Genomic DNA, 23,432 nt, shown 5'->3' on the forward strand with positions numbered 1-23,432 from the left:
TTGTGATTGGTGCCTCGATTTGGAAAAATGGGAAATGGGCTTGAATGGGCTCATGGCCAGACGGACTTGCAGAGCAAATCTCAAATTTGCCAGAAGTTTGTCAGGGTTTTCCCAGGCTACTGAGAAGCAGCTACCTGGATGTTTTGTACACTGAGCTTTGCTGTTTAAAGACAGGAGAGGGTTGCCCGGTTAGCTAGCCTGGTTGAGCGTGCACCGTTCACAAACTGCTCCAAACAGCTCTATTGTAGTCCAGCCTTTACTTCAGAGACAAACGTGGTCACTTTGTAACACACGTTATAATGCTCGCCTAGCTGCTAGCGTGGCACGCCCTCATACTCTGCTTCTGACTGGCTAGTAGTCCTTACCTAGGTACTGTCAGGGCACTCCCTCATACTCTGCTTCTGACTGGCTAGTAGTCCTTACCTAGGTACTGTCAGGGCACTCCCTCATACTCTGCTTCTGACTGGCTAGTAGTCCTTACCTAGGTCCTGTCAGGGCACCCCTCATACTCTGCTTCTGACTGGCTAGTAGTCCTTACCTAGGTACTGTCAGGGCACCCCTCATACTCTGGTTCTGACTGGCTAGTAGTCCTTACCTAGGTACTGAGCATGTGAGAGCTCAACACACAGGGTGAAAAGAGGAGCTGCAGCAATGCGCAGTACAACAAAAATATGAAACCATGTAAACCTATTCTGATATAACTTCTCAATTCAACTATGAACCTGAAAACGAGCATAATATGAGCACTTTAATATGGCATCAGCTAAAGCTTTGTGCGTGTTTTTGCAACCAGCTGCGGCGCTCTGAAGAAGATGAGGAGAAGGAGGAGGACATCGAGGTCCCTAAGGCCATGGGGGACATCTTTGAGTCGCTAGCCGGAGCAATTTACATGGACAGCAGGATGTCACTGGAGACGGTGTGGCAAGTGTATTATCCCATGATGAGGCCACTTATAGGTGAGGAAGAGTGAAAGCACATTTATTTAAGATCAAACTTTATTGTCGGGTCAAAAACATCAGTATGGTCACCCAGCAAACATCTGACACAGCTTTCTATTATATACACACACACACACGTCCAAGTATACATTATGCATGTATTCCTTTATGATTGTTGGGTGATTGCAAACATTGAGGAGTTTTGCCAGTTCTGTTGACGTGTTGTAGAACTGAAAGTCTGAGGTTTATGTTGTTTATGATGTTCCCCCTCCATCCCCTCACCTCTTCCAGAGAAATTCTCTGCCAATGTGCCACGCTCTCCTGTGAGGGAGCTGCTGGAGATGGAACCAGAAACTGCCAAGTTCAGGTAGGAGATCACACCATGCTGTGTACGATGGCTGCTTGTGCCATTACATTTGTCATGTAGAATAGTAATAGAAATGTGCCGGTGAAAGGACAGATCAATCATAATGGACTTTAGGGCTACGTGTCGCCAATAATTTCCCAAATGGATTTGATTCCAGTTCTCAAGGTACCAATGTGATTAGAATTCTGATTTGATTCAACATCAGTTAGGTTAGGGGAATTTCAGTTGAGCTGGGATATAAACGAGATTCTCAGAGAACTTCTTCTGTAAATTATAAAAGCAAGAAGCAACTCTCAAGTATTTTTATAATGCAACAGGTTCATGTTTATTTACCCCCAAAAAAGTTTGTGGTGGGTTATACATCCATGGTGAAAAGGCATATATATATATAAAATTAACTTATATCAGATCACTCAAACAAAGATTGATTTTATTGGAGAATCGATTATTTTAACCCAAGCATTAAGTCTTATTTTAATGTATTTATCCAGAAAAGATAATGATTAAAACAAATTAGATTTGAAGTCAAACATATTGAATTTCATTTATTAAGCACAGTTTGAATGTATAAACTGTTTTCTAAAGTTCAAACACAACACAACCTATTCTGTTCTCAAATATGTAAAAATAATCGTCGTCAATAATCACGTCTTAATATTAATCAAAATAATCAGGATTATCATTGTAGCAATAATAACCAATAATCAAAATGTGTGTGTGTATAAACGGTATTCACATTTAAAGTAGACAGAATGGGGGAAAACTCAAAGCAAGGTAGACAGCTGACATTATAAAACCATAAAATTAATTTTTATAAACTTCGTAAAAATAACAGGATGTGCCATTATTGGTCGTAAAATCAGAAAATGAAGTGTGTGATAACAGACTGGACCTGTGCTCTAACTCTACACATGAGCTCTTAGTTTCTCTTCTTTTAACAAGAAAACATTCACTCATTTCCAGTTGCTTATACTTTCCAATCATTAGCTGAACTCACACATTTCCCTCCAGAAATGTATTTCTGTCTGTACACGATTGCATAAACAATTTGTGTTCTTATGAAAGAAAAGGAAACGCACAGCAATAACGTAAATTATCAGAACGAAACAGAACAGAGTAACACCCACTGATGGAATTAGTGCTGTGGAAATGCACTTTACACTGAATGTATCGAGACAAGTCTTTGCACACCAGAAACGTGTCTGTATACATGGATGTTTCCCATTGATAAAATGAAATAATAGCGTGTGCTTCAACTTTATTTATTATATACTGATCTGGTAACAGCAAAGATAACGTCGGCAGTATTGACGGCAAAATAGGCTACAGAATATTTCATTCTGTATTGACAGCATTGCAATATTTGAAAATCGATAATCATTTATTATTCTTTTTAAATTACATTTATGTCAAAACCTCGAGACTTTCAAACATCAAAATGTCATTTATTAATGTGTATTTGTGTCAAAATGACACATAATCATCTTTTCCTATTCTATGTTGCCTGGAAACGCTTCCAACACGCTTGCGTGTCGCATGAAAAATAGGCGTCGGTCCTATTTCTAGCATGCACGCGTTTTCGGCGGGGCTCGAGCCGCGCGTCACGCAGGCAGTGTGCAAGCTCTAACCTGTTACCATGGGAGTCGAAATAAAAACCTGGAAAAGTTATGGAATTTAAAAAATGCAAATTCCAGGCCTGGAAAGGTTTTGGAAACATAAAAAGACGCAGAAAGTTTTTCACGTCGTCCTAACCTCACCGTTCTATTCGGGGCGCGATATTACGACTCCCTCTATTAACCACATACATTATCATTCATTTTATTGTTGAACCTCTGACGGTAAACTTTAACACAGATTTGTATTCTTATTGTATAATGCCGACTGACATTTTCAGGAATACATAGTCATGGGAATTTGCCGAAAACGTCATGGAAAAGTATACGTTAAAATGCGTATGAACCCTGTAAAAATGGACACGCCACGCAGCTGCAGGAGCCCTTACTTAGTTTAAGTTAGTTAGTTTTATTTTATTTCTGTGTCATGCCAAATATTTTACATTATACATTTTACAATTACAAGACACCACCAGCCTATTGACCAGACATCTTCCGGTCGCATACATGAATAACAATTAAAATTATAAAAATTAAAAAATTAAAATTATATATATATCTATCGTTATGAAATAAATGAAAACAAAAAGCAAATATGAAATAAAAAAGACAAACTGTATATACAAACAAATATCTACAAATCATCTTGGTGAAGAGCTTCTGTTCTCTTCTCCCAGGCTTTCTCAAGAGAACTGGCTCATTTCTGTTTTTCACAATTGTCCTATTGAAACCCTTGTTGTTACCTTTTGGTGTGTGTGTGCAGCCCTGCAGAGAGAACGTACGACGGGAAGGTCCGGGTGACGGTGGAGGTCGTCGGTAAGGGCAAGTTCAAAGGAGTCGGCCGCAGCTACCGGATCGCCAAGTCGGCGGCGGCGCGGCGAGCTCTGCGCAGCCTCAAAGCCAATCAACCTCAGGTCCAAAACAACTGAGCTCCTTCCTCCGAGCTCTCAGCATTAGCACCTAAAGCTACTGACGCTAACGGAGGGGGAAAAAATGAAAAAAATTTAAATAAAGAAAGCGACATCGGGCTTCACAGCAGAGCGCGGCGCTCGCCTGCGACGGCACAACCAAGGCAGCCAGGGAACACGGTGTGGAGACGCAACGAGAGAAGCAGACTGGTCTCACAACAGATTTCACATCAGATCTTTTACCTGTTTTGATTATTTTTTTTTATTTTTTTTTTATTTTTATTTTTTTGCGCAAACACAATCTTTGCTTTCCCTCTCTGCTTTGTGTAATCACATGAGTGCTTTATTAACGTTTAGCAAAGTATAAAAAAACAAACAAACAAAAAAAAAAAGTCAGGTCGCAATGTCTATTCCTCACCGTTTTTTTCCGGTTAACCTCTATGTCAATGAGATGAGGCTTATGCTTATTGTGTAGTATTAGATTGTACATAGTTCAATCAAAGGTGTAAATCAAAGTATGTAGGAAGATTTAAAAGAAACTCCTCAGCCTGTGCACTAGTGCCAGTCAGTTTGAAAGCGTTTTTGAAAACGCTTCACGGCAGACATGGCTAACAGATACCACTGGAGCAAAAACCTGGTGGCACTTCTGTCTGAAATCTGTCTTGAAATGGTATTCTTAATCATTTTTGCACTTATTCCATTAGGGTCTGTTACCTTGAAAATTGTGTGGTCACATTGACACCAAAATCATATACGTAGCAAAGTATATAAAGATATATAAAAATAATAATAATAATAATAAGATACATGGATGATATTGTTGGCCTTAGATGCTAAGGCTCACCCTCATATCCTGCGAGACGGATAGGAATTTCAACATTCCCAGTTACTGTAATTTAAAACTAGTTTTTAACCGCACTTGAGGTTGCATGTTCTTGTAAGTTTATGTATAAACCATGACAACTGGATTGCTTCTATAAATGTTCTAAATCTATGGATATATCTAGCGTGCGAGAGCGGGATTCGATGTAAATGGCATTACCTTGACGATTTGGTTTACCGTGTTTTGATACCAGGAGTGGATGGAATTGAATTAAGTCATTCGTGCGCACTAAATGTCTTTCCACGGAGAAAATCATCCAGTTTTGATACAAGACGAGAGAGAGACATATCACGCGTTCAATATGCTGCAGACTTTTCTACATTGGATACTCGTGTCAAGGCTCCGAATCGTTTTCGAACACAGCCTTTTGTGGGAAAAGGCCAATTCATTTCAACACACTAGTGTTCCTCACATCCCGTACCTACCAAAGCTATAACAAGATGTGACACTATGAGGTTGAAGTCAATTCCTACGGATAAAGGATACCAGCCTTTTTGTTTTGTTTTTGTTTTCAGTTTCCGACAAATTTCGCTTCTCGCTAAATGTCATCCCCCCCACCCCCTCTCCCCTCCTCGTCAACAAGCCCTTTTTTCACTTGAATACCTCAGTTAATTGCATGCATTTTCTTGTCTTTATATATTTGTTTTTCTTTTCTTTTTCTTTTTTTTTGGTGCTATGTTTTTGTATTAAGCTTGAATTTCTCATCTTTTTTTGCACTGTAACTATAATACCTCTTTTATTTTTTTTTATTTTTTTATTATTATTTTTGGAAATCTGTTTGATTTGGTTGTCCCGTTGTCAGCCATCAAGCTGCAGAGGAGAGCTGCGTTGTCGTCTCTTCCCCCTCCCCACCCTCCCATACTCGAGGTTGCAGAGGGGGGGGCGGGCAGGAAATGTATTCTCTGCACATAAGCCTAACTTTTTTTCCCCACCCCTCATTCACTAGCTAATAATTTCATCAGTTGAGAATCTGTTAAATTCTGGGTAAAAACAGAGACTTGATTTGATTGATCAGACGGGTAAATGCTTGTAGAGGTAATCAGATTGCACTCTTAAACTTTGGATTTCTCTGACATTTACCCCAAAAATGTAGGCAGAGGGGGAATATACTTGACTTATTTCTTCAAAACTATCTTCATAAACAAGGGTCGGAAGAGACGTGCGCCCGTGTGGTTTCTAAACTGTGTAAATATAGCTATCTGAAATGTATTTCACACCCACAGGTGCTTCTACCTCAAAAGACACTCAGTGTTCATTTCTGGACAAGACTGCAATTCAATTCAGTGACTCTGACGGCACCGCCTACTTTAGTCTTCACTACACACGATATACTGTAACTCCGACGTCTACATCGCACATTTCACCGAGTCGGCGTTCCCTCCCAGTCATTTGTGTCTCGCGTCTTTTGCATCGAAACAAACCTAACTCAGTGCCTTCTCCGCGGGAGATCCATGTCAGCATTCACTGGATTTAAATGAATTCATCCATCCAAATTTGACTTTGAAACATTTGTGAGCAGAGATCGCAGGAGGGGAGATCTTCTCTGTTTGTAAATCCAAATAAAAAATAGAAAGACTTCAACTGAACTGACCCAAGAGCAACTCAACTCCCAGAAAAGGGCCCGGAGCCCCAACAAGTAGCTGCAGTGAAAGTTTTTTGTGCTGTTCGAGGCTGGATTATCAACCAGGCAAAGCAAGCACATACCTGCCCAAATAGCACCCCAGACCCTGTGGGGGTCCGAAGGCTGCTGGTTCACTATGTGGCACCAATAAAGCATGACTTAAAGTAAATTGACAGAGGTCTTAAATGGGACACCTGCGTTATTACCCAGGGCTTCGTCTTGTACAGTTGACCTGATTTCAAATCACCTTTTAAGGCCGTAACCATCTGTTTAAACTGTGCATATTCCTCTTTAAACTTTGGTTTAAAGAGGTTACCACGAACTAAAGTGATGAACACATGAGGGCAACAGAGGTCAGATATAATATGAATCTGGTTTTGGGATAAATGACCGTTATCTGATACATCCGAGCTCCCGTTGGCCAGTTGACTTCAGCATTACGGCAGTGTTACCAGTGTTAATATGCTCATTAAAAAGCACGACGATATATTGTTAAAGGCCTATTATGAATTTCTCAGTGATGAAGTAAAAGTCAAGTCGGTCATTTTTTTTTCTACGATGTGACTGCTCTCAGGTCCGGTTTGTTCCACAGTAGAGTGCGGATCGGGCTGCATTTTTCTGTCCAAACCCGGCCCGAGCCCGACAGGCATTAAGATATTTATGTCCAGGCCCGACCCGAGCCCGACACAGTTAAAATCTCTTTTTTTTTCTCATACTAATGAGACACGTACGTTTGTTTGTGTGGAAAGCTTTTATTAAGCAACTGTAGGAAGGCATTCAGAAATGTCAACAGATGAGCGCATCAGCGCACACGGGGCAACAAGCTCACGTTAACACAGGCGCACACCTACATAATAAGCTTTTCTTTTTTTTTATTTAAAATGTTCAATGCCTTATCGTGCTGATGTGACTGACCCGACCCAGAACGTCATTTCTAAATATCTGTCCGAACCCGGCCTGGCTCGGTTCGGGTATCCATCCTCTGTTCCACAGCAAAGCCAGAGACCTGTAGCAATTCTAGCTGAAACCATTATCGACGGGAAAGTTTAACCCGAGATACACTTTAGGTCAGGTAAAAAAAAACTCTAAATAAAATACTCTAGTCAAGAATGAAATGAGAACAAAACTTGAGCTAACCAGTGAAAACTACTTGTAGAAACGGAAGACTCACTTTTGGATTCAGCCTTCGTGATATCCAGATCCCTCAATGTGTCTCTGAAACTATATGTGAAGTTACAGCTCTTGCCGTCGGGTTTATGATAATAGTTTTGAATTTGTTGAATAGGTTCATGTATAAGAAGGGGGGGGGGGGGGCATGTAAATTCAGTCCGTATTGGGACTGATCTTTCTCATTTCCCCCAGATCGCTCGTTGGGTGCCATACTTTTCGTGTTCTGCATCCGACAGATAACCGTGTGAATGCTAAAGTGTTTCTTTGAAATCCTTCAGTCCTAATGTTCAAAATCAATCTTTCTACTATTGGATTTAAAAAAAAAAAAGAGTGCAATCTGTCATTATTTCTCAAGTCTACACATTTCCAGTAATCCCTTAAATCTGGGATGTGCATTTGGGTTTCCCGTTGGAGAGATAATGTCAGACTCGAGGCCCTCGAGTCACACACCTTCCAACACCTCAAGTCTGTAGCACACACACACACACACACACTCACTAATTATATGTAAATCTCCGGGGGGGATTACTAAACAAAGAATGTGAAATCACTCATACGGTGCCATGCCCACTCTATTTTTGTCAACCGATGAAAATAAGGATCACAATTAATCTTGTCAGCCATCAATATCCAGCAGCCTTGTATGTTTTTTTGGGGGGGGGTTTTAATGGAGGGAGGTGTGTGTGTGTGTGTGTGGGAGGGAGGGAGGGAGGGAGGGAGTGCTGAAGTTAAGGACTATGTTTTCTCGTAAAGGCAATTTGTTTCTTTTTCTTCTTTTTTTTTTTTTGTACATGTAGCACAATTGAGCATTGCACTTGGGCGCCATACTTTACCTCATGTCAGCGTGTGAAAGGGAGTGAAAGATGGAGGGGGGAATAAAAAAAAAAAAAAAAGTGTATATATGATGCCATAATGTTAAAAGAGGACTAACTCGTGGTTGAGGCTTTGCTGCTGTTTCAATTTGCTGGTATTACACAAACCTATTTAAAGAGAGAATAAAGGGGCTACGGGAGGGGGGGGACAAAATGTGCCTGCAGGTTAGTTATCATCTGACAAATACACTGTAAACAGAGTCTCTGCAATTTGGGGTTTGGCTGAAATGTCTGGGCGTCAGGTCAGATGCCGACGTCCCGCCTTAAACAGCTGTTTTGGAAATGACTTGTAAGTCAAACCAGCACGTCCAATCATGACGAACTGACACACTTGGTTTAATTCTCTTCTGACTACTTTGATATGGACATGCGATAAGCGATTCTCCCAGCCTCTTTTCTCCTCCTGTGGTGTGTTAGTTTGGAGTACAAGACAAACCTCCCCCCTCCGGCCCGTTATCAGGAACATTTTAAGGTCCTGACACACCAACCCGACGGCAGACCGTCGGCAGAAAAGACAGTCGGACTGACCAGCTGGCTCCTGTCTCTCAAAAAAGTGCCTCGGAACACACTGAGCGACGCCGACTAGTGCGTACGTTTTGCACGTGCGTGAGATGTAAAAAAAAAAAAAAAAAAAATGCCGGAAATGACGGAACATCTAGAAAACACAGAGCACGTTGTCGTCAGTCATTGTTTTCATCAGAGAGCGTTGATAGTAGTCAAGAAGGATCGTTGTCATTACTCGCTGAACGGAAGAAAATACGATGGCTAGTAATAAGAAGATACTGGCGTTGTCGGCTCTCGGGCTCTCCGGTTTTCTCGTGCACTGATTCGCTAGTCAAGGGCTAGCACTCCACCAATCAGATTGGTCATTGAGTCCGACTGCCCACTGGCCGATTCAACAAGTCAAATCGGCCAAAATGGACGCCGACGGCTCCGCCGACTGACGACGGCACGGAACACACCGAACAGACTCGAGTCACCGACCTCGCCAGGCTGTCCAACGACCGATAATCGGGTTGGTGTGTCAGAACCTTTTAAAGGAAAAATCCACTCAAACTTGCCACTGTACTTTTGGGATGAATCATAGGCCATAATGATGTGTTCTAGCAGTGTCCACTCTTAGTCTGTATACACCAGTTTGTGAAGGCCTGTGAGCTAGGGCTGTTCATATTTGTTGAGTCTGTGTTTCAATTCCAAGTTGTCAGTGTCTAAGTGCAACAGGGCACTCCTGCAGGGAGCGTTTTGTAAAAACAAAAACCCAACACATTTAGTTTTTGGACTTCTCTTTAATCTGTAGTGTTTTGTGAAACATTGTTTAAGTTCGGAGGGAAATGTGTCTTTGGTGGAACTGGTAAAAACCTATATAGACATCTGAAACATGACAAGGGGCCCCAATCAGACACTGTGTTTTTGTAAGGAGTCACAAGCCAATAAGGTTGGGAACCTTTAACAATATTATTTTTTTTTTTATAAGTTTATTATGTATTTGTTCTGTAAAATCTTAATCTGAATAGTAACTACAGCTGTCAGGTAAATGTAGCGCAGTAGAAAGTATTTCCCATAATATTAGTCTAACATGGAAATACCCAAGTACCTCAAACTTTTTTTTATTGTAGTTGGTCACTTTCTACTGCGGCCGCATGATAGTCTTCTCAGCTGCTTATCAGATGAAATATAAGTAATAAATCAAATCCTGATTTACCCAGACCAAGACAGGGGCTTTTTAAAGTCAATACAAGTCACATGAAATCAAAGGCCGTGCAGGATTCGTTTTTGGCTCAGTGCTGCCACCGGTGGCCAGCTGTTAAACAAAGAAGACGACTGCTTTAAAGGTGCTCTAAGCGATGTCACGCGTTTTTTAGGCTACAACATTTTTTGTCACATACAGCAAACATCTCACTATCTGCTAGCTGCCTGTCCTCTGAACACACTGTAATAAAACGCGGTCTCTGTAGACAGCCCAGGCTCCACAAACGCCAACAAAAACAAACTGGCCAACCTGCACACGAAACTTAACAAACGGTGTTCCAGCCAATAACCGACGAGAAGGATTTAGGGGTGGGGGTTGGGGAGAGGTTAGTGCACGGAACCACGGAAGGGAGGGGGAGAGGGTGGGATGAGGAGGAGGGAGGGGCGAGCTAGCCTCCGTTTTGTTTGACAATACTTCGAACGTCAACAAGAAGTGACGTCACCCAACATCGCTTAGAGCACCTTTTTAAGCAGTATTTCAACACTAATATATCTTCGAGTTTGAATCGACTGTAATTTAGAGACTTTTCTTTTTCATACACAATCGTGACACATTTTAAACATTTGTTAGATGGCCAGGGACTGAAATGTGCGAGTTTTAGAAGACCGTGATGCAGAATTGTAAAACTTTGTACGACTTTCCTGGATCAGGGCTAGCAACTTTTACAAACGGTGGGCTGCAACTGTGATGATTTAGGTTTATATATTATCATTTGTCCCTAATGTAAATCAATCTGACTGATTATTTTAAGTTTTCATTCGAGCACTGTCCTAAACCTATTACACCCACTGAGATTCAGAAGTCCTAAGAGCGCTTTGACTTTCTGTAGGAACCGTATCTGGATGTGATGTCATGTCACCCAGGTACATTTGGCCAGGCATTAGAAAAATAAAAAAATACATCACCGAACAATAAAATAAAACTGTTTTCTGACTGTAGTGGTGTTTAAGGTGGATTTTTCCTTTAAGCTCCATGGTCAAGCGTGATCAATGTTAACAATGAACTGAAATGCCTTTTGATAAACGATGAAAGTGGGGAGTAAAGATATTTGTCTCATAAAGCCAGCGTAGTTGCCGATGGTGACTATATGGGGGATGATGGGGGGGGGCGGGGGGGGCATGGTCACCGAGCAGCAGAACACCAGCAGAGTGGAGCTAAACGGATCGAGTGATGAACTGTTTTCAGCAAGGGGAATTATGGGCCATCACAACCTGCAGCAAATGTTTAAGGGACATTGGAATAGAAATTGAACTCCTCACTCATACTGTACACCGTGCTGCAGTGGTTTGCGGTCTGCACCTTATGGATCATAAATACCTTTTAATTTTGTTTGTTTGGATTTGTTTCTATTTTTTTCTCCTTACAATTGTAGCCCAGTATATCTACAATAAAATTGATGGTATGGTCATTCACCTATGGTCCCGTGGGGTTAATTTAGCATTTTGCAAATATGTACAGTATATAAATTGAATTGTGCACAATGTCTTCACAACTAACTGGCAATATTTCTATGACATTTGCTGAAATGTGAAAACTGCGGCCGGGTATTGTTAAAAAATGTTCGATGTAATTTATTTTTGTTTTTATAAAACTGGTATAAAAAGTCACTGGTATTGAAGTCACTGCACTGTAGCGGTACCGGTTCCTAAACGATTTTTATACCAATTTTATAAAACAAAAAGAGATTACAATACACAATCCTGTGTATTTTTCAGTTCCTATTACGTGAGCCGTGAATTCGAACTAATCTGCGCGAATTTGGTACGACTCGCAATTTTGACCAATCGCCACAACTGTTCGGCAAATTTGACCAATAACCTGACGTTTCCCGCGACTTCAACCAATCGCAGCAGTCCCACATGCACTCAAAGCCAATGACCAAGCGGGAGTGAGAACGGGTTGATCATTTCCTTGTTTGTGATATGAAGACGAGACGTGTGTGACTCGAACATCTCACGTTTACCAACAAAACGTACAGCGAAAGACCGTGCAGAACATTTCAGTCCGTCCTGCCAACCTGTAAACATTTTAACATCAACGTAGACTGTACGATTTAAAAGTTGCTGCCGTTTCCATCCTGGCTGTCGGCTGTCTGCAGCGGGTGGGGCTGCTGCTCCGTTCCCCCTGCGACTGACGATTGCACACACACAAACAGACACACACACACACACACACACACACACACATGATGGATACATGAAAAAAAGGAGACGAGACGACACGATGACCTAAATTGAGGACAGCTGCGCTTGTTATTGTAAGTGCAATGATAAGTTAAAGTCAGTACTTTATCAAACCGTATGAATGTGTGTCCCAGGCCAGGATAGGAAAATAACTAACAATGTAAAAATCAACAAGCCACTGACAAACAAATGTTATTCATTCAATAAATTATAATTTCTTGTCTTAAATCCACTATTTTCATATTATACCAACATTTACAGCATCCTGAGCTTTTTTGGTAAGGTTCCTAGGAAATCTCAGCCCAGGGTAGTTTTATTCTCGCCAAAACAAGTTTCCTTTCTATTTTGAAATAACTATACAAAAAAAATGTACTGTCTCTCGCAACTTCGTTGCAACAAACATACAAAAGACATCGCAACTTTTATCGCAATTTTTTTTTACAAAACCTCACGCGAAATCAGGCATTTTGGGCTCAACAATCTCAAAAAAAGGCCGCGAAATCCTGGAGGGACTGGGTAGTATGGCAAACACATCCTTCTTTTGTGGGAATTGCTCCAGGGCAAGTTTCTGTTCTGTTTTCAGAGAAAACTTGCCTTTTGAAATCTTTTGAAACAGCGGCGACAGCGGCATCAACGGGCTGCTGCTCTTCGGTGGCCGGCATGTTGAATGTAAAAAAAAAAAAAGCTGCTTGCCGTCGCTTCTCTATCGTCATCGTGTTTAAACCCGCCAATAGCGCGGCAGGTGGATAAGCCAGTTTGTGATTGGTCCCCGCAGATTTGTAACGGAAGCAGGATATATAAACGTACAGGTTTCCAGCCTGAGCTGCAGGGAGAAATCAAACCGCCGGCTGATCAGGCTGGGTTTAACCAGTCTAGTGTAGGCGGCTTTAGCTGTTGAAATTGGGTATTGAATGACGAGGCATTTTTTCAAGACTCAATACTTTAGAGGCAATTCGGTTGGTTGCCTAAAAAGTATTGAATTCTGTACCCAGCCCTAGTGGCAACTGATGTTCCCCAGATTATAGTCTTGCATTGCCAGCTCTATCTCCACAGCACTGTGGTTGGTTGCATTCCTTTTACCCAATCACAATCGTCTTGGGCAGAACTTGCTTTGGTCCTCATACAAGTGGGAGACGAGAACATTGATACGGATCTAAAGTCTGTGTCCAGTACACAGCTGGAGTCAGAACATGGCTAGCCTAGCTTAGCATAAAGACTGGAAGCAAGGAGAAACGGATAGCCTGGCTCTGTCCAAAGTTCAAAAATACACCTACCTCCAAAGCATGTTGGATACGCTAACCACATTTGTCTTTCGAGCTATGAACTGACCCCACAGACTTGACATTGATCTTCTAATCCAACTCTTGAAAAGAGAAACAAGCTTATTTGCCAGAATAGGGAACTGTTCCTTTTAAAAGGCAGAATCCCAAACAAATGAGGCTTTTAACAATATCACCCACCGTGACAGTGAACTATGACTACCACTTTGACTTAATCTGCTGACTGTCGCCGGTTGTCCCTCATTCTGGACTGATGTCCATCACCTTCCTCTTTCTTTGTGTTGGCATTTTAAACTCCGGTGGATTTGTGAGGACTATGGTTAACTGCTCCTCAGATCTCTGCAGGGTAAATCCAGACAGCTAGCTAGACTATCTGTCCAATCTGAGTTTTCTGTTGCACGACTAAAACAACTTTTTAACGTACACGTTCCACCAAAACAAGCTCCTTCCAGAGGCTATTTTGCAGCAGCACCATTGCTCCGTCCGGCGCTTGGTGATTGGTTTAAAGAAATCCTAATAAACCAGAGCATGTTTTTTCTCCCATCCCAGAATGCTGTGTGTACTAGCCAGACCCTCCTCGGCAGCGCTGTGGAGGAAGGGCTGGCAATGCGAGACTATACTAAACCAGAATTATCCTTTAACATAGAACCTGGACAAATGTATATTCTCTGCAAATCCATGTCCTCCTGACCTGCTGTAGTTAAGAGTACAGAGACCTGTTTTCACTCCTTCAGCCGTGTATGAGCCCAGCCTTCCATCATCTGCCCAGTTTCCTCCAGTCGGCCAGCTCTGAGGCTCGTCAGCAGCACCCACTATATTAGCTCTGTCTGACTACACCACCCAGCAGCTTTGGCAAGACAGGTTTCAGTCTGGACTAAACCGGCTCACGATCAACTCATTTCTAATTTATCAAATTTTATTTGACAGGGACAGTGCATATTAATACACATTTCTGTAAATATGACAGAAATGGCCAAAAGGCTAGTTCTCATCTGCAGTCTCTGGCCAGGTGTTACAATAGGCTCCCTAAAAAGCAATGAGACCGCTAGCTAGACTATCTGTCCAATCAGTTTTCTGTTACACGACAAACAACTTTTGAACGTACACGTTCCACCAAAACAAGTTCTTTCCCGAGGCTTTTTAGCAGAGACACTGTCGCCGCCCAAGACAATTGTGATTGGTTGAAAGAAATGCAAATAACCCAGAGCGTTTTATTTTTTATTTTTGGTGTGCCAGTGTGTGGAGTCAAAGGTCCCAGGCCAACTTTTATTCCCAATCTGCCCTTTATACAAACTGCCACCTCTCACTGTCATTATGGGCTCCCATTGTTTCCTAATGCTGCTTTAATTCATCAAGATTGGTCAGGGGACTAGATGAGGAAAGTAAGGTACACCGAGCTGGTTTTACGATACGTTTCTGAGCCTGAAGACAGTTTTTGTTTCCAGCTCCAGTAACACCTGATCTCACAGCAGCTTCCTCCTCACACGACGAAAAAGTAAATGGGAATCAAGCTGTTGATTGAAGCGAGTGCCTTAGAGTGTTAGCGAATAGGAAAAATGAGCCGACTGCGCCCGCTTAGGCAGATCAACACAATGTCAACTTTGTGCGACGCTGCACCCGCTGCTGTTTTGTTTGTGCCGAGGTGGCTGTGCGGAAGACGTTCGCCAGCCTCTGCTCAAACATATCCTCCTGCACCCTTTGAAATGCTCTACCCCCGTCCCCTCTGTCTGATGAGACGCAAATATTGAAATGAGGTTTGGGCGTCAGAGGCTCGGTTAACAGCATGAGAACGAACGGTGGGAGAGGTGCTCCATAATTAAAAAGAAATCATTTCAGTTCCTGCTCGGCCTATTTCCATTCGGCATTACCGCGTCTCCACAGGTAAATTGCTCCCTGTACTCCTGCGATGATGGTAATGAGCGGTGGTTAGGTCTGACACCACGTCTCTTTGATTTAACCTAAATGAGAAATATGCCATCAACGGGGGGGACTCAATCATAGCGACTTTAAATATGATATGAGCCCAGCTGAACTAGAGGGGGTGAATCACTCTAAAAGTATGATATTAGGTTGGCTGATGGAAAGGGACACTCACGCCATCAGAGAGAGAGAGAGAGAGAGAGAGTGTGTGTGTGTGTGTGTGTGTGTGTGTGTGTGTGTGTGTGTGTGTGTGCGCGCGCGCTCGCGCATGTTTTATCACTTGAGTCATGTCAACTCTCCTGGAAAGAAAACTTATTATACAGATAATAATATGTCCAAAACATATCAGCTTTGGCGTAGACCGCAAGCTGTCACTGCATTTCGCTCTCAGACCGTTTCAATTAATTATGCACTTGGTTCAAACGCAAGGAAAAATATGATTTGATCTCCTCCCTTACCAAAAAGTGTATTCATCTGAGAAGACATTTTATGGACTCAGACCTGAGACTCTCTGATGCCAAACCTCCATTAACCAGAAATTTCAGCAATAACATCAAACTAATGTAAGCTTTTTCTTTTCTTTTTTTTTACTTGCTTGCTTTTTTGTTAAGGAGATCAAAGCACCAATCCTTTAATAATAAATTGCTTTTTAAAGTTTGGGTCTGGAGAAGTCTAGTTCTGAGTGGTTTGGAATGAGACCCTGTTGTCAAACTTCTCTTCAGCAGTAGAGATCAGCAGGACTGGAAACGTTGGAGGCTTAAGTCAAGGCCACACTTTCATTCCCACACATAACCACCTTATCTATATTATACATTTTAATTATTTACAGGCCAGGGGTTAAAGTGGGATCTGGCAGGTGGGGGAACCCTAACATCCAGTTTCAGTTTTTGTTCCACTATTGCCTACTATACACTAGAACAGGGGTCTTCAACGTTTTTAAGCCAAGGACCCCTTAACTGAAAGAGAGATGGAGCAGGGACCCTCTATTACATATATTGTATAAAATGAAGTTGCATATTAAATTGGGCCTACAATAACGTAAATATAAAATATATATATATATATATATAAAGCCTTTATACGTACCTTTTTTGCATAGAATAATAAGCTATTAAAATTGCCTAGTAATTGTTGGCATGGTTTTATAAATCATGTTTAAATGTTAAACATACATGTGGTACAGTGAATCCTTAGGATGAACTGTATCTGTCTACCTTACCTATATGTCAGTAAGCCTATTATCAGTTGGGATTTATATTTGCTAATAATATGTTGGATTCATTTTAGGAGTTTTTAATTTTATGAAAAACTTAATAATTTGGAGGCCCCCCCTGCATTGACTCTGAGGACCCCCTAGGGGTCCCGAACCCCCTGTTGAAGATCCATGCACTAGAAGACTTGCGTATGAAAAGACTTAAATCTGACACCATCTTTCATAATGTCAGTGAGCTTTTAGTCACACTCTTAGGATTTTGCAAAGACTGGGGATCTTGCAGGTTCACAATTTGCAAGACTACAACTAACGTTAGATTTGTTTTGACAATGTAACCAAGTTAGCTAGCTAGCTAGCTACTGCTAGCATTAGCTGGTAACTTTAGGGAACGTTTGCAGATTTTCTGTTCTGCCTTAGGCTACATGCAGATGAATGGCGGCAGTACCTGGAGGTCCGCGTTTATACGCCAGTAAAACTCCGGTTGGATTACGCGCTTCAGAAGGGTTGAAAATCGGCAACTTTCCCTCTTTAGCGTTTAGCTTAGCACAGCGCCAGAGCAACCATCAACAACACTGTCTCTAGCTGTTTGGTGCTGGAGGGAGCGCACCCATTGGTTGTTGACAATGTTTATGTGATTTAACTTCACTACCAAGACTTGAAACTTAAAATAATATCAAACACATTTGATTTTGTCGGAACGTCAAGACGGGAAAAATACTTTTGTAGTGAGTTTTATGACCACCTTACACCAAATGATTGAGACGTCAGGAGCGCGCCCCAGATCTAGCAAGACTCATGATTTCATTCCGATATTGAAAATGTGTCTGTGACAGTGGAATCGCTTGAAAATTCGTTTAGTGTCAGGTCGGCATTAGCGGATGATTGGTCAACCTAGCTCAGGGCAAACTTTGCTATCAAAAGAGCCATTTTCAGCAAAAACATGTCTGGAACGGTCTACGTCTAATGGTGTTTTTCCATTACATGGTACCTGCTCGACTCACCTCGACTCTACTCGCCTTTTTTGGTTTTCCATTACGAAAAAAAGTCCCTGGTACCTGCTAACAGGTACTTTTTTTAGTATCCCCTCCGGCGAGGTTCCAAGCGAGCTGAGGCGATACCAAAAGGTGACGTGAAAACCTGCAGACTACTGATTGGTCGGAGAGAATCATCACTAATCACTGCGTCATCATTGCTAGCGACAGACAGGGGGGGTGTCCTAAACAAACCCGTCATTTTTAAATAGTTTAGCCAGAGGTGTTCTTTTTTGCTGCCTCCAGCTTCTTTTGAAAGGGCCACGGCAGTTTCCTGCGGCGTCGCTATGACGACCAGCCACGCTCGCCTCAGGCATGAGGCGGTACTAAATCTGCAATGGAAAATGGAGGACGGGGCACCGCGGTCGAGCCGAGTAGAGCCGGTACTAGCAGTGGGTAAGCGCCATAAATTAGCCTGTCAACATTACTAATAGGTCTAAATGAGGATTCATCAATAAGATGTTTTTTTGCCATTTTTATGGCCCTGTTTTTGGCGGTCTTTGCAGAGAGAGGGACAAAATTGAAAGGATCAGGCGCCGGGCTGTAGAGGTACGTAGACACTTTCGTTAAATGAAATGTTATGTAAATTAGTTATATAAGAATGATGAATGAAGAACAATGATAAATTTAAATTAAAATATTAAAAAAGTAACGGTTACTAGTTTCCATATCATTTTTTTGTCAAAGCTATAGGGAGGCACTGGAGAGGGGCTAAGGAGCCGCAGGTTGTGGACCCCAGACCTAGCTTTACAAGGCCCCGTTATAGCCAAGGGGGTAAGCTTCTCCTCACAACGCGTACCTCCTATGGCGCCATTTTGACGCAACTTTCAGACAGGTTGCTCACGTCACATTTACGTCGTCTCTCTCAGTTGGAGGCTGTGCAGTAACGCTCGGCGCTCACCGGAAAAGTGCTTCTAATGGCCTTCACTGGGCTCCGTCCAGAGCAACGAGATCTGTTGGTCCATTCTATATACAGTCTATGGTTTTAGCCAGCATGGTTACCGTAGCGACCCGGGTGGTTAAACCACCCACCATACTGTTTCCGCCTCTCACGACTCGGACGAGGGGTTGGGTTTTGTGACGCTAAGGCTAAAAAGAAGACCGCCCAACACCGAACCAGCTGGAGAAAGTTCATGCTTCCCAAAGAGCAAAATAGGTTAAATGAAGCTGCTTCTGAAATTAATTCAATTTGAATCCCGATATTGGGACTCTGCTCCATTCTTTTATTTATCCCCTAGAAAAATGAAGTTTAAGAGCAGTTTATTGAGCTGTTGGTATTCATCGTGATGCTAGAACTGGCTTGAGTTGAGCTAGCAGTTGTATTTAGTCAGATTTCTTTTTGTTGCTCCATGACTGACTGTTTCTAGTCTCCCAAACACTAAAAGGCACTTACTGCACTTTGATATATTAACTAGCTTATGTCAAAATGGCATCCTGCCTCTGTAGGGGAGCCCAGCTGAGTGGAGCTGCATTTAATATTTCCACTATGTTAGCCTATGATTATTAGTAACTCGAGACGAAAATATTAGCTTGATTGTGCCCGGTACTCTGAAGGCATAGCACGCTAGCAGCAGACATGCATTATTAGAAGAGAAACTAAGTCGAGTGATTGTTGTGTGCTTTGAGCGTTGGACCACAGCAATTGGCGTGTCGGTTTAAGTTAGACACTGATCAAGTCAACCTCCTCTGTCTGAGTATCATGTTTACACTGCAAATCATGAAGCACTCACAGGAGAGAGGGCTAGGCACAGACGTTTGGTGTGTGTGTGTGTGTGTGTGTGTGTGTGTGTGTGTGTACACCGTTAGTGCACCTTTAACACAATGTAAGACTTGGAGGAAGTAAGCGCTAACAGAGATTTCTGGAGAGTTTTGGTACAGGGGCAGATCGATAACTTTTAGCTAGCTAGCTTCACTAGCATCACTTACACTTAGCTTACCTTTCTTTATACTTCCTTACTAAGTGCCGATAAAAAATGTAGGTGGTCCTAGCTGTGTCGGTTAGCGTTACATTACATTTCAGTGAGTGATTGTAACGATTTACAAAGCACGTTTACGGGAGATTTACTATCTAACTAGGACGTTTTGGGGCGATGCACTGGTGAGAGCAAATGAGGTTTAACCATGTATGCAGCTAATTTATATAGCTCACATTGCTGTATTGTGTGAACAGTTAACTTCATTTAATATTGGTAGCGGCGTTTTCTTTTGCGGGATGCAAATGTTCCACCAAACAAGTTCCTTCCTGAGACTATTTTACAGAGCCACCGTCGCTGCGTCCGGAGCTTAGCGCCGCCCAAGACGATTGTGACTGGTTTAAAGAATTGCAAACAATCCAGAGCGTTTTTTTTTTTCTCCTATCCTGGAATGTAACCAAGCTTTGGCCCTGAAACATATTGTACCTTATTTTGTAATAAGCAAATATGCTAAATCCAAGTCTCTTTGCCGGCCATGCTTTTTTTTTTTTTTGGTCAACCAGTGTCGTCGCGTTACACCAAGGACGACTACAACAGAGGACATGCAGTGGACTGTCATCACTCCTTCACTAACCCACTGACCTTCTTGTCTAGCAGCCCCATGGAGCCACAATCTCTGCTTTAATAAAAAATATTCCAAAGAATCCACATGTAATGAGCAGATTGACATTCACTGAGCAGATTCATGTTCTCTAGAGGATGAACAATTTCCTTTAAGGACACATTAGCTTCCCTCCAGCCCCACCCTGAGGCTGAAATTTGAACTTTGCACTTAAGATACCTGTCCTTAGTTAAGTTATGTTTGTAGTGGCTCTGCTATGCAGAAGGTCAACCCAACAGTTAATGTTTGCTTATTAAATCACAACCATGATTTCTTTTGTATCACATCTTTATTGTATTGTCACATATCACACAGAGTGCTGTTAGCCAGTGTTGTAGTCAAGACCACCTAAACCGAGACCGAGACGAGACCAAGACCAGAGTGTATTGAGACCGAGACGAAACCAAGACCTGACCAAACAACTGGACCTTACACAACTTGCTAATATTTAGAGCTAATATTCGCTGAATCCCTTTGGGTGAGGGGTGAAAAGATTTCTGGAGAGTTTTGGTACAGGGGCAGATTGATAACTTTAGCTAGCTAGCTTCGCTAGCATCACTTACACTTAGCTTACCTTTCTTTATACTTCCTTACTAAGTGCAGATAAAAAATGTAGGTGGTCCCAGTTGTGTCAGTTAGCGTTACATTGCAGAATTTACACACTGCTGTGTGTTTTCTTTTAGATGTTGTTTTGCAAATAAACTCAGTTAAGAAATCTAATAAATAAAATGTTATTACATCTCCTAGACAGAGAGAGCTTCTTCTCCTGTCACTTACATTCACTTTGGGGGGGGTGTTTTAAGGGGGCGAGGAACGGGGGTTAACTGTAACACATAGACAAGACTGAGTAAAAATGTGTTTGAGACCGAGACCTTCAAAAAGTGGTTGAGTACTACAACACGGAGTACTACAACACTGCTGTTGGCATTAGCATCTGCTCCTGCTCTCAGCTGCAGCATTTCCGCTACTTCTGGCAATTCTGGTTTTTTGCTGTCACTGTCCTTCGGTTGGCCATTAATGTTGTCCTCTGTGTTGACTTTAGTGTTTGAGTTTAGATAGTTAAATACAGGATTCCAGCTGTTTTTAGTGTGGGCACCTTTTAACGCATACATCTACTTGCTTATATGCTGCCATGTTGGTTCTCCGTAACCCTGACCATCAATGAACCAATCATTGTTTGACTCCCATGACCAGAATCTTCCCTGAATCTTAATATAAAGTTGCCATGTGCAGAGATAGTAAGAATTTAAAAACATTGGTGATGGATGTTCAAATATGAATGTTCCCCGGGGTTTGCAGAATCGTACTATAACACCGTTCTGTCTGCTGATAGGGTTGATATCTCACATTCTAACTCTAATAAGTGTCATAAAATTTGCTCAGGACATTCATGCTCTCCCAAGGATCCCATAATCTGTGGTCTTACACCACATTTGCCCTAGGACAATTTCCTACTGTGGGATGTAATGAACACTGCAGTATCTGGAGGACAGCATGGCTCTAAAAAGAGCCATTGTTGTTCATAAAACTGAATCACACGGGGGAGCTCAGAAATCTGATTGGCTGTTAACAGCCGATGACTGCAAAACGTTAAGCTGTGGACATCTTTTCTTGGTCATTCACACATTGGCTGAGCTCCCATGGTCACTGAGCTCCATAGGATGTAACAGTGGCTTGTTGATCAAGCGTGACATGTCGCTTAAAGTGTGTGTGAGTCATGAAATGGACCGTGAAAAGAAAGGGATGGAGACTCACCAAAATTTCTACCACAAATATAAAAACTGAAGGTAAAGCCCCCAGGAATTTGGATCATGTCTGTGGTGACTGCTGAGGCTGATGAAGATGAGATGGAGGTATCAGTCCAGATGGTTCTGCTGAGCGTCTCAGTGACATCGATACCGCTATAGATAAGCCACAGCATCTCCTCGTGCAGAAAAACCGCGGCAGTCTCCGTCGAGCTGTTGTGATTGGTAATACGGCACAGCTGTGACCATGAAATCAGGACTTAGCGTAATTAGTCACTTTGAAGCAGAGATTTAATACCAAAATCTTCGACAAAATACCACGGGATCTGGTGCTACTTAATGATAATCTGATATCCAAGCCTCTCGTCTCATGTATTTTCCTTCTTAACAACCGTGCCATTTTGGAGCAGAGAGATGAGACCTGGGTTCCATTTGGACCGTCTGTTCCCGAGCCAGACAGAAAAGCCACGGTGCAATACTCTCAATTCCTATTTGTAGGAGGGAGCCCAATATGACACATGCACTTTTTGAAAGAAAAATAAGGAGCCTAAGTATAATATTACAGTGTTATTAGGGTGGCTTTTTTCCCTACTGTAAATACCTCTGTATTGGCCTCATACAGCTTTAGTATTGAGTTGACTTGCAGTGGTGTATTTGCATGAGGCCTTTTGACAGATGGCATGCAGGCAACAGAATCCAGGGTGGTAATATATTTCCTTTGGTGTTCCTTTGCTGCATATATTTCTGAATTGATTCAGTGTACCAGCAAAGTGTATATGGAAATTTGAAAATATCATACATTAAAGCTGCGCTAATGAATATATTTGGATCAAATGACTGTGTGTAATGTGACAGCAGTGGCGGACTCGGTCTGTCTGAGGTGCAGGGCCGGAGCGAGGGACTGGCTTCTAGGGCTCCAGCACCGAATGATCTCTCAAAAGCCCTGAATCCTTTTAGGGTTTTAAAATAACTTTCAACTTTTTGTCATTTCCCCCTCAGTCTCTCTGACTGCACCGGCAAATGCTCCGCCCCTGGTCTGAAGTGAAGGTGAGGGGGCAAAAGAAAAGAAAAAGGGCATCAGCTGCATGCACGCAGAACATTTTCTAGCATGTATGGCACGGCATTATGTTTTGTCATTTTTATAGCTACTAGGGCACTTTTGCAGCGTCTCGAAACAAAAACAATCTCCCTTTGAACTCAGAACTAATCTCAGTCCATACATGCATGTAAACACACATCACAGACCTTTCATGTAAACTGGGACTGCGCGTGCCGGTTACTCTGCTTGACATGGAATTGTCGTAATTTGCTCGAATAATAGTTTGCCTCCGGCCCATGAAGACATGAAGACAGTAGTAGCATTA

The 23,432-nt window shown here is 42.2% G+C and overlaps 1 protein-coding gene across 2 annotated transcripts in view; it reads left to right on the top strand.

Annotated features, from left to right (window-relative positions):
- Positions 1-4,365, top strand: part of dicer1 (dicer 1, ribonuclease type III) — a 53,228-nt gene extending 48,863 nt beyond the window's left edge. For both annotated transcript variants that reach the window (XM_078278232.1, XM_078278233.1), the window contains exons 27-29: positions 794-956; positions 1,230-1,305; positions 3,682-4,365. In XM_078278232.1, the coding sequence (XP_078134358.1) occupies positions 794-956; positions 1,230-1,305; positions 3,682-3,847 (405 nt within the window). In that variant the 3' untranslated portion in view covers positions 3,848-4,365. The remainder of the gene's footprint in view (positions 1-793; positions 957-1,229; positions 1,306-3,681) is intronic.
- The last annotated feature ends 19,067 nt before the right edge of the window (positions 4,366-23,432 follow it).

This window comes from Sander vitreus, chromosome 20, assembly GCF_031162955.1.
Source record: "Sander vitreus isolate 19-12246 chromosome 20, sanVit1, whole genome shotgun sequence".
Classification (NCBI taxonomy): domain Eukaryota; kingdom Metazoa; phylum Chordata; class Actinopteri; order Perciformes; family Percidae; genus Sander; species Sander vitreus.